The 12,531-nt window shown below is 37.5% G+C and overlaps 1 protein-coding gene and 1 pseudogene across 1 annotated transcript; one reads left to right on the top strand and one right to left on the bottom strand.

The window, feature by feature from the left end:
* The first annotated feature begins 7,211 nt into the window (after nucleotides 1–7,211).
* LOC149545109 (disease resistance protein Roq1-like) lies at nucleotides 7,212–9,881 on the top strand. Its single transcript, XM_089793692.1, has 4 exons — nucleotides 7,212–7,732; nucleotides 7,841–8,924; nucleotides 9,036–9,311; nucleotides 9,420–9,881. The coding sequence occupies exons 1-4, from the start codon at nucleotides 7,212–7,214 to the stop codon at nucleotides 9,879–9,881; spliced, it is 2,343 nt and encodes a 780-aa protein (XP_089649818.1).
* A 1,486-nt stretch (nucleotides 9,882–11,367) lies between these two features.
* On the bottom strand, nucleotides 11,368–12,287 carry LOC149545110 (putative magnesium transporter NIPA3 pseudogene; annotated as a pseudogene).
* Nucleotides 12,288–12,531: the final 244 nt, after the last annotated feature.

The following is a 12,531-nucleotide window of genomic DNA, read 5'->3' on the forward strand; positions in this document are numbered from 1 at the left end:
CTTGCAAATCAAATGCTTTAGTAAAAGCATCCGTACTTAACATACAAAGAATGCTCATATCCTTTCTATGAAAGGATCGAGTGGTTGGATTATATGCATCTACTAGTGCCTTGATAAGGTCAACATCCACGTATACCTCCGACATTATCAACTTCCCCAGATTCTTCGTCCATGGATTTGAGATGGGAACCTTCTGCACCCTATTCTTGTAAAAGTACCAGAACAATTCAGTTCCATTGGTGTCCAATACTTGAGCATCTCTACAGAAGTTGTAAGCATCTCTAAACATGTGGACATTAACACTTTGAGCGTTGGAAGATTTAGGAAGAATCTCCGACCATTCTTCTGCAAATTTGGAAAACAATGAAACCTTGCTGCCCTCTCTAGTACCCTTCTTTACTAATGATTTTGCTTCTGCCATTCTGATCTTACTTCAAATTCTTTTTCCTCTGTTAGCTCTAGATATCTGAGAATTCTAGTTTTCTACAACTTGGTGACAGACCATAGCATTAAATTATTAAATTTTAATGGCTTTAAAAGCTTGCATGTGCATGGATATCTATTATCGACCACTACCAGTAGTAAGTACTACCTTTATTTCATTTTCCTTAGAATGTCAACTCATCAACTATCAAGAATCAGATAATAGATTTGAAAACCTCTTCTTGTGTACTTTCAAAGTTTCAAGCTTTAAAAATACATTGTACGATCTTATGAGTTGCAAAACCCTTCTCTCTACACTCTATTGCAATCGGTTTAACTGAACCTTGAAATCTTTTCACGAAATTGTGAAACCCTTCTTTTTCTTTTCTCAGGCTATCGCAAATTTTAAATCAAATATTCACTTTACCCTTGCGACCCTACAATAAGCCTTATATCCTCTGCCAATGAGATTCCCCTTCTGTCGCAGCTTCAAAACTTAAATGTTTCACATCGCGTTGTCGCAGTTGTCAAAACCTATTTCCTTCTAACTGGTGTGAAGTGGCAAAGACGACTTCATCTTAACCTTTCACAGCTTCACAAGATGGCATATCTTTTCCCTTTAACCGCTGCAAACATGTGAAAACTACCTAACTTAACATTTCACAGTCTCACAACCAACAGACTAACTACTTGGAAAAAATCTATGATCATGCAATTTCCCTTTTCATGACTGCCGAAAGTCTTTTCCCGTTAACCACAGTGAACATGCAAAAATTTCTTGACTTAACATTTAATGGTCTTGCAACCAACAGACTAACTACTTGCATAAAACCTTCGACGATGCAATCTCCCTTTTCGTGGCTGTCGGAAGTCTTTTCCCTTTAACCGCTATGAACATGCAAAAATTGCCTGAATTAACATTTCGTAGTCTCACAACCAATAGACTAACTGCCTAGATAAAACCTTCCATGATACAATCTCCCTTTTCACGACTTTGTAACATAAAACTTCACCGAATCACCATCATTTAACTGCTACTGCTAATGCCACGAAATCTCCTTTTCGCAAAGTCACAAAGTTAACTCCTCATTTATCTTTCCAACCGACAATGATACGATCTCTGCCCTCCTCACGATTTTGCAATAGACAAACGATTAACTTTCACTTTGACAACGACATTGTGATAGACCTGTTAAAGCCTTTCTCATGATTTTGCAACCGCCAACTTCAAGTTGATGAAACCCTTTGCAAACCTCCTATTCCATCGACTTCACATTTTTTTTTTAAACCTTGAATAGAATGAAATGAGTTGCCCAAAAAATTAAAATTTTACTAATTATTTTTTTGTTCGCAAATGTATAAATTTTTTGTGGTTTTAAAATAACACAATTCACCCAAATTTTACACATTGTTTGAGAGACTATGAATGTTTCACCAATGGAGATTATTATTTTTTCTTTGTAAATTATTTTTTTTGCCACAAAAAATAATTTTTTTTGTAGGTGTTTTACACCTTTCGTGAAGTTTTTACACCTTTTCTAAAGGAGGGGTTTCTTAAAGTATACCTAGGGGTTTTCCACCTCTCGAAATATTCTATTGTTTCTTTCTTTCCATATACGCCAAGAAATATATGGTGGAACAATTTTCCATAGAAAAACCAATTTTAGGTGGTAGAAAGGACAACTCCAATTCTCCACAAATTAACATAAGTTGTCCTTCAAAACCCAATTTAGATCAAATTTCTCCCACACCATATCCCAAATCTTTAAGGCATACTGACATTCAAGGAACATGTGTGAGATACTCTCCTCCTTTTCTTTGCAGAGTTAGCACCGGTTTGTGATAATTAAAAACCCCTTCTTTCTAGATTGTCAAGAGTTAAAATTTTACCATGCTAAACAGTTCACCAAAAAAAAATTTAGGGAGTAGATTACTAATCCAAACTTTACTCTATAATGGGGGGCAAAAATCCTTACTAAAGAGGTGTTTGTAATTTGATTTGACTGTAAATTTGCTGCTAGAAGTTAAGTCCCAAACTCTAGTGTCCTCTTGAATCAGAATTGGGGGTCTTTGTGCTCCTAGCAACATTTCCAATTCTTTAAGAAGTTGAATATCCTCTTGGGAGTAAGTGTCTTTATATAGTTTCCTCCACTTCCTCCCCTGGTCAATATAGTCCTCCACCTTCCCTCCCATATCTTCCTTTAGTAACTCCATTGGTCTTTTGAATTTGTTGTAGACCAGCAGTTTCCCCCCATCCAATTATCCTCCCAGAATATGGTATTATGCCCATTCCCCACAATCTACCTTGTCCCTTCCCTTAGTAAGCTTCTACTCTTGACAATATTCATCCAGATTTTGGAGCCTCGTAGGAGATAATTATTGAAGAGATTACAAGTGAAAAGGAAATTTGACAAATATTTAGCTTTCATTATATTACCCCAGTCTATCTTATCTTCTCCCAGTCTCTAGCCTATCTTCATAAGGAGGGCTTTATTCAAATCACGAAGTCTTCTTACTCCCAACCCCCCTTTCTCCTTTGGCATACAAACCTCATCCTAGTTAACTAGGCTCAATTTGTTCTTCTCCTTCATCCCTGACCAAAGGAAATTCCTCTATATTCTCTCAATTCTATCTACCATATTTTGGTTAATTTTAAAAAGGGATAGGAAGTAAATTGGAATACCCTATAGAGCCACCGAGAGCAATTGTAATTTACTAGCATTGCTTAAAATTTTCCCTTTCCATCCTGCTAGCTTCTTTTGAATTCTTTCCACTATAGTATTCCAAAAGTCATTAGTCACCTCCTTAGTGATTAACGATAGGCCAAGATAAGTATCTGGGAGGTTGGCAGACTGACAATCTAAAATGTTTCTTATCCTCCTTTGTAATGAGGCATCAGTATTAAAGAAATAGATCTTACTTTTATAGTAATTAATTTGTTGGCCTGAACTTTCTTCATAATTATTGAGAATAGTCTTCCAAGCTTTAGCTTCCATAATTGAGGATTCTCCAAAAAGGAAAGTATCATCAAGAAATTGTTGTAGCACTTCGGTATAAGTAGTGGTAGCAGGCTTAATCCTTTTAACAAATCCAGTATTAACTAGTTTAGAGAAAGACCTCCCCAAAACCTCATCAACCATAATGAAAAGGTAGGGTGATAGTGGGTCACCCTGTCTTAGTCCTTTCTCCACTCCAAAACTGCCCCAAAGGAAGCCATTTAAAATAAAAGAAAACTAGACTAAGCCTACCATCGTCTTAATTAGATTTCTAACTTTTTCATTGAACCGCACTCTTTCGAGCACATCATAGAGGAAGTCCCACTTCACCTTATCATAAGCCTTGGAGATATCCAACTTGAAGGCCATACCAGGTCTTTTATTTTTTTCCATTGAGTGAATGATCTCATGTGTGGCTATCATTGCATCTAGGATTTATCTTCCTAGAACAAATCCCTTCTGTGGAGTACCAATAATTCTTTCCAGAAATGTCTTTATCCTGTTGACCAAAATTTTGGCAAGGATCTTATATATTGTATTGCATAGACTTATAGGCCTAAAATCCATTAGGCTCATGGGTGTCGGATTTTTGGGGACTAAAGCAATAAAAGTCTTATTAATCCTTTTTAGCATCTTCCCAGTTTTAAAGAAATCTCTAGTAGCCCAAACTAGTTCACTTTTAACAATCTCTTAGAAGTGCTAGAAAAAAGTTGGAGGGAAACCATCTGGACCTGGGGCCTTAAAAATTTTCATAGAAAACACAACACATTTCACTTCCTCCTCATGATGTTTCCTAGAATGTGGTTGTTTTCCACCACACCCAACACCTGTGGGATCGTATTAATCAAACTTCTTCCGATAACCTAGTTTCCTGCATTGTTATCCGTAATGTAAGCCTTGCTATAATATTCCACCGCATGTCTTCCCATCTCCTCCTAGTTTTTATAAACCCTTCCTCCTTCCCCTTCCAATCTGCTAATTGTATTTCTTCTTTTATGATTGGAGGCTAACCTGTGAAAGAAAGTAGTGTTTTTGTTACCCTCAGTTAACCATTGGACTCTTGATCTTTGTTTCCAAAAAAATTCTTCCCTCAACATAATATCCTTCCATTTTTTTCCTATATTCCTCTTCTTCTTGAGTTGCACTTTCAATGTGATTTCCTTCAGCAATCTCCCATTGGAACTTTTTAAGTTTTTCATCCACTTCTCCTTTGATATTGAACAAGTCTCCAAAGGAACTCTTAGCCCAACCCTTAACATTTCTCCTTATATTATCAAGCTTTGGGGTCAGTCCATACATTGCAATGTCATCTATCCTTATATTCCACCATTCTTGAATTCTATCTTTGAATTCTAGGTGAGATTGCCACATTATTTCATACCTAAAAGGTTTCAGTCCACTTTTCAAACCATCCTCCCACTAAAATATTAAAGGGGAATGATCCGAAGCAGTTCTGGTAAGGTTCTCTAGCAAGGAATTGCCCAGTCGATTCCAGTTCCTTGTCACCATTAGCCTATCCAGTCTAACCTAGATAAGATCACTCCCTTTTCTATTATTGGTCCAAGTGAATGGGTTCCCTCTCAATTCCACATCAATAAAATCCATTCTGCTCATAAAATCATTAAGATCTTGCAAACTTTTAGGGGAATCCCTGTTTCCTCCTAACTTCTTCGAGTGATAAAGGAGGGTATTAAAATCTCCCATACACATTAATTGTTTATCTTTCATATTTTCCAGAATCCTTACTAGCTTGTCATATGTTTCCTTTCTCCCTACCTTACAATTAGAAGCATATATATTTATAAGCCCCCAATGTTGAATACTAGTTTGGAATTTCGTTATAATGAAATTTCTATCCTTCCATACTTCAACCCCCATCATAGAGTACGGGTTCCACATGGTAGCAATGCCCCCTGAGGCTCCTTCAGCATCCTTATGCATGTAAGAAACACCCGGCCAAACATGACTAGCAATTCTATCAAAATTAGCACTAGACATTTGTGTTTCTTATATTAACACACAATCTACCTTTTCCTGAAATATGCACTATTTTAGAGCATATTGCTTCTAGGGAATATTTAACCCCCTTAAATTCCAAGAGAGGAATTTCATTTCTTACCTCTACTTATAGTCTCCAGTGTAAGTTGCTTACCACTGGCCACATCCCTTGCTACTTGTTTGGTCTTGATCGCTTTGCTAGTTGGTCTTCCAACTGTCTCGCATGCCCCTACATCTGGTTTTTTTCCCCCCTTTCTTCCTTTTTTGAACCTCCCATTCCTCATTATTCCCCTCCTATGGTGACATGGGGCTTAGTTCTTTTTCAACCTTTTCAATGCTTGCCATTACTTTAGCTGCTATCTCCACTGGAGAGGCATTTATCATCCTTATGGGGGTACATACCCTCTCCTAGGTAGCACCTTCTGTGGCCATAAGTTCTTGTAGGCCCTCTCCTCCCTATTTTAACAGAGAACAAGGAAGAGGGTGGCTAGCCACTATTTCGCCTTCCTCCATCATTTCTCCTTCCTTAAGTTCCCCCATTAGCGAACCCAATAGTTCCTTCAGCTCACATCTAAAGGGATAATCATCCATTTTCTTCTTATCCCCCAAAGCTTCCCCCTCCTCAGGATCAATATGCCCCCTTGTTCCTTTGCCTGGGGTGGTCTACACCAAGTTATCCTCCATTTCTTGTGCATCAGTTGTCTCCAATCTTGGGGATTCCGAGGGTTCCCCCATAGCTTTCATTACAATTCCCGGGGAACCTTCCTTTTGTTTATCCTTCTGCACTTGGGCCTTACAGTCCACAATAAGGTGTCCAAATTGACCACATTTCTGACAGAACAAGCCCGTATTCTCATATTCGATGGGTTGAACTTTCTTTCCCCATTTGGTTTTGAGTGTGACCACAATCGGGAGGGCTTGATTCAATGCCAGATTCACATAGAATCTGGCGTATACTAGTCGTGATTTTTGCATAGTCACTTTGTCCATAGTAACAAAGTGTCCAAAAGAAAAATAGAATAGTATAAATATACCTATAAAAATTCTTAACTTTTAAGTTCATAACCAGTGAAATTCCTAACAATAATTTATCACGTAGAATTCACTGGTCTGCCATAGGAAGCCCTCAATTATCCTTGCAATGAAATCCATGTTGACTATTTAACATAAAGAAATTTGTCATTTTCAGATTTATTGAGATAAGGCAAATGTATCTCTTTCACTTTCCAAGTTTCCTAGGTGTTAAATATTTGCATGGTAACGTATTCGAAAAAGCCATCTGCAATTGTTCTCATTATGCAATATTATATGAACATTTGAAAGGAACTCGATAGGGAATACTATACGACAATTGCAGAAAGTTGTTTTCATAGAAAAATTCCTGCTCGCCGATCTTTCGGATGCAGCAAGCAGGTGATCAACTTATCCCTATGTAACTATGCAAAACGATGGGAAGAAAATGCCAAACGAATACATCAGAGAATTTCGCCACACAATTGACAACTCCCATTATATTTGTTTTTATGCTCATTTTCAACCTCGAAGAAAGCTCTACAGATGAGGAGGAATGAGTTGGCAACATGGAAGACGTAGAGCATACGTGAAGACTTATTTATAAAATAAAATATCAATTGGAGGTCTACGTTTGCAGGCATTCAGTGGTCTTTAGTTGCTTTCCCCACTCTATATATTAGATATTTAATGCTCGTCATTTCGCGCAGTTGTATCGTTTCATCAAATGCTAGGCCTCCTTCATTAAGACTTTTACATGCATTTCATTGTTCTAAATCTTCCATGGCTTCCTCCTCATCTTCCCAAGAAATCTTAGGATATGATCAGTACCAGAGGGAAAAATCGACCGTGTCTCCAAAAGAATACGATGTATTCATCAGCCACCGAGGCGCTGACGTCAAAGAAACCCTTGCCAACAAACTGTATAATCTTCTTCAGGAAAGAGGGTGTCGGACATTTCTTGACACAAGTGAAGAGATTGCAGAGGCGGATTCTATTCCTTCTGCCGTTCGTAATGGCATATGCTCATCTTTTATTCAAATACCCATTTTTTCGAAAGGAGCTTGTTCTCATAGTGGACCCTCTTCATTCTTAAACAAGCTTGTTCTCATGTTAGAGCAATCTGAAGCCCTCTTTATTCCAGTCTTCTATGATATCCAACCATTGGAGCTTCGCAGCATCGCTAATAAAAGTTCATCCTTCTATTTTTCTCTAAGATTTGGCTCTTCTGGGTTGAACAGACGGGAAAGAGCCCTCTTAGCCGCTTCATATTTCTCTGGTTTTGAAGTTAGCCAGCATAAAGAGTAAGATTACTGTCATGTTCTTTATTTTCCCCCACTTTTTCCAGTACATAGGATTAATTTCCCCTTACTATAATTAACTTTAAGAAAAATCTTTGTTTTGGTTCTCAGCAATTTGTGTGAAAAGATTGTGTCCCGAGTTCTACAAGTTCTGCAAGGAATGGGGAAATGGATACCATTGCATGTTGCGGAATATCCAGTTGGACTTGCCAAACTAGTCCAAGATTTTGAAAAATTTTGCTCAGAGACAGGGGAGAAGGATAAGGTGAAGATGGTGGGAATATTTGGACTAGGAGGGTCCGGCAAGACCACTCTGGCAAAACAATTGTTTAATATGAAGTGTTTAGGGTACAATGCTTCATGTTTCCTCTCTAATGTGAGAGAATCGCATGTCAAAGGTGAATTGCACTGCTTGCAATCTCAGCTATTCAAAGATCTCTTTGATGAATATAGAATGTTTAAGAATATAGATGAAGGAGTAGAAGAGCTCAAGGATCGTTTGGAAAGGGCAAGGCATTTGGATTTCCTTATAGTCCTAGATGATATTGATCATCTGGAACAGTTCCGTGCTCTGTTATTTGAGGACATATTGAGTCCAGGCAGCCTGGTAATTGTAACAACACGTGTCCAAAGTGTGTTAAAGGGTGCTCATATCAGATACAGGATGAAGGGTATGGATAAGGGTCATGATAGAGAGCTCTTCGGTAGCCATGCTTTCCGCGGACAAGATCCGCCCATTGCATATAAAAAATTGGTTGGAAACTTTGTGGTATTCTGTGGAGGTTTACCCCTCTCGCTTAAAGTTTTGGGCGCCAATGTTTATGGGAGAGATGTGCATTTTTGGGAGTTAGAATTGGAAAAGTTTAGAAAATCTCTGCCAAAGGATATAATGGAAAGACTTATAATCAGTTTTGATGGGCTGAACAGTCAGGAGAGACAGATTTTTATAGACATTGCTTGTTTTCTTGATATGAAGTTGACATGTTATATGAAAAATAGAGCTTCTTTAATCTGGAACGCATCCGGTTGGAATGTTGAAGATGCAATTCAGCACTTGCGAGATAAATGCCTGGTTGATGTGAGCGGCCATTCCCAGAGGTTTGAAATGCAAAATCACCTCAGAGACCTGGGAAGACAAATGGCAGATGAGTTAGGCCCTCCTCGGCTGTGGCAACCGGACCTTCTTAAAGCCATGGTGTGCTTCTCCTTTAAATCTTTGAAATTTAAACAATGCAAATTATTTTTGACAACATTTCAATTTGTTCTTTTATATGCACATATATTTAACTCAGATTCTCTTATGTAGGAAGCAAAAGGATTTAAGCAAATCCTAGCAGAAACAAACAGCAGGTGTTTCCATTCGTTCGAGGATTCATCCCTCAAAACCAGATTTACTTATTTTATAGCTAGTTTAAATGACTCTGCCGAGGCTGAACTCCTATTGCTGGAAATCGACAATTATCTTGGCAACTTAAAAAGCATTCCTCCATGGATTCCTCTACGAAAACTGCTTTCTTTGACTGTTCGAAACATGGAAGAGATTTGGAGCACTTTTCAGCAACAGATGCTAACGAACACTCAGGTATTTCCCTATGCTTTGCCGGAAATTTAAATCTTAGTTTACGGTAGAGTATCAGTTTCAAACTACCGAGAATTAATATATTTTTTTGAGATTATTGGTGAATTCCAGGCCGATCTCGAGCTCAGAGTGCTGACGATTTTCGGTTCTCCGTCGTTGCAAAATCTTCCGGATTTGATAGGGATGTGCAGTCATTTAGAAGTATTATACATAAGTTGTTCCTTGGAGAATACAGATGTAACATCCTTCGTCAAATCACTTAAACGACTGAGAAATCTGAAATCATTAGAATTGTGGTTTGGGGGCACTCTTTTCTTCAGCGGGAATTTGGATCTGAGCAAAGGTGGAGATTCATCTAATTTTGAGGCTCGTATGGATAGCCTCGAAACAATAGTATTTCGCAGATTAGATAATATATCAAAGCTTGTAATCAGTGGAGAGATCTGCCCCAGACTTGAATCATTAGAAGTTACGTTTATGGGTAAGCTAAATGAAATGGACTTAAAGCAGCTAAAGAGGCTGTATAATCTTCAAGTGTGCGGATGTGACAATCTAGAAACCCTGTCAGGTTAAGTGGTTAAGTATTTTATTCAACAAATTTAAATATTAAAAGCTAAGTTTTTGAAAAGTTTTAATTATCATTTTTTAAATGATGGACTTGTATTTTTACCATTTAAGAAGAGTATTTTCTCTTGTCTAATTAATCCAAATTAAGGTGATCATAAAGCTAACTACAAAGAGAATAGGGAGAAAATACCAACTAGAGTTATACATTTCTCTATAACTACATGAGAGTATTTATCAAATTTGATTTCTAATAATTCTAGTATCAACTACACTCTTTCTAATTATGTAAAGAATGGAAGTATTAGAAATCAAGTTTGATTAATACTCTATTGCAATACTCTTTTCTCAGTGCATACGGTTTGTTGGAATAGAGCTCCTAGATTAGCTCTCCTTTTTGTTTCTCTTTTTGTCATAATAATTGTTTACCCCTCTTTTAGTACTATTGGTGTAAACAAGTATTTACTATTTACACTTACTTAAGTTTACTTAGGTTAATGCATTATTTTATTATTTTGTGAGACACTTAGGAGTTTGCATACCTTTATGAGTTGTCATGTTGACAACACAGAAGTACGCAACTCTAATTTAACACATGGTGCCTACAACACTAGAGTTTGCATCATTCACTGAGTTGTCATGTTGACAACACAGTAATTCACACTTCTTTTTTAGCACGTGTTGTCTTGTTGGTAAACAGATTTGTCATAGAAGAATTGCCCAACGGAGTGTGTGGCAAACTGTTCACAACAGTTGGATAGGCCCTTGATATCTGGCCTTCCTCTGCATTTGGAGGGGCAGCTCCCTCATATGATATAATTTTGAAGCTTTTCAAATAGATATAAAATTAAAATTGAAAGGGGAGAAAGCTCATGATGACAAATGCACCACACGACTTCAAAGCTTTCTCAAACTACTAACTTAAAATTGCTAATAACAATGATCAAGATCTACGCTTGAAAAACTATTACTAGCACAACGCTGATCCACAGATTCAGAAACATCTACACCATACCGTGAGAATGCTCACTACAAAGAGAATCAACATTTGAAACAATTTAGATTCGAAAAGAGGGAACTCAAACTATACATTCCATTATTTTCTTGCACCAAGAAAGCAATAGAGATTTTTCAATTCAGAGATAAAAAGTGTACATACTTTCCAAAATTTATCCCTAGATCAAAATTTCAGCATAGTGTTCCCTTATTTTTCCAACCAAAAAGTCCCCTTTACAAAGCCCAAAAGAGCCCTTATATAGACACAGAGGTTAATAACTACCCCTCTGTGGTTAGTAACTACCTCCCAAATACGTGATTTGGGTGAGGTTAATTAAGCTCAATAAAATTAACCCGGCATGACCTAAAACTTGGATCTTAAACCTTTGAGAGGTAGATTGACTAATCAATCATTGTTGATCGCCTTTTAATATTTGAATGATTCAGTCAAGTTACAATATTTTATTAATGAACTCATATCCTCTTTCTCATGAAGAGATCAAGAGCGTGTGGTGTGTACGACTGTGTTGAATACGGACTTTATATTTATGATCTCCCCAATTGTGCACCCATTTTCTTGAGGATGCTTCGAAATGCGTGAAGAAAAAGATGGTGATGAACTTGCATATACACCTGCTCCAGATGATAAGCTATCCCCAAGATCTTTGGTTTTATGCAGCAAAAATGTCCCTGACAGTATTGTGACAAATCCACACATTTCAGTGACAATTGAGATTGATTTTGCCTGTCTCAGTCCTTGAACATGATGATGCTCGCAAGTATGGTAAATGATGTGAACATCACATAGTAGATGGGAGAAACAACTGTTGTGTTAAAAGTATCGAGTGCCTTATTTAAATAATTCATTTGAGTTATAACACAAATACCCACTACCAAGGAAAATGCCCAAGTTTGTGGATATATAAGCTGATTCAGCCCCAAAAATGTTAACTTCAGAGCAATTCCTAACGCTTTGACACTCATAACTGAAAGAGACCCCATAAGGGAACAAACACCAATATATACCATAATATGAGTGTGCCCATATCATGGAACAAAATGGAACACAAGAACCAAAGTAGCTGCAATTACCACAGCTGCATATAACAAGAATGTTGGTTCAGTTGCAAGATCCCACACTTCTTTAACAGACTCAATATCACGTTCTTGAGGGGCACGCAAGACAATCGTTGTGGAGCCAACAACACAAAGAACACAACCAAGAATACCAAATATGTGTAGCCTTTCCCTTAGTATGATATGTGCAAGTACTGCACTAATAATAATGCTGAGTGCACCTAAAGGGGTGACTCGAATAGCTGGAGCAAATGCATAGGCTGCAAAATTTGCAACCTCTCCAACAATCATTGTAATCATGCCTGCCCACCAAAGTGGTGCATATAGGTAAGAATAACCTCCGACTCCATATCTATGACTATGCTTGTATCATGCGTGGAAAATGACTGTGAATACAGTAACACTGATGCATTGCTAACACACACATCCTTCAATCTGCATTCATAGCTAACATCAATTCCATGAAGTTTTGGATTTGGTGCCTTCACTTTCAAATTTCCAATCGAATCCTTTTAACACGTGATCATCATGCTCCAAAATTGGATCTTTTAAAGATATGGAGGGTAAATTTTAGGAAGTCATGCCA

Source organism: Cupressus sempervirens, chromosome 7 (assembly GCF_028749045.1).
Source record: "Cupressus sempervirens isolate cs-2001-9-10 chromosome 7, ASM2874904v1, whole genome shotgun sequence".
NCBI lineage: Eukaryota > Viridiplantae > Streptophyta > Pinopsida > Cupressales > Cupressaceae > Cupressus > Cupressus sempervirens.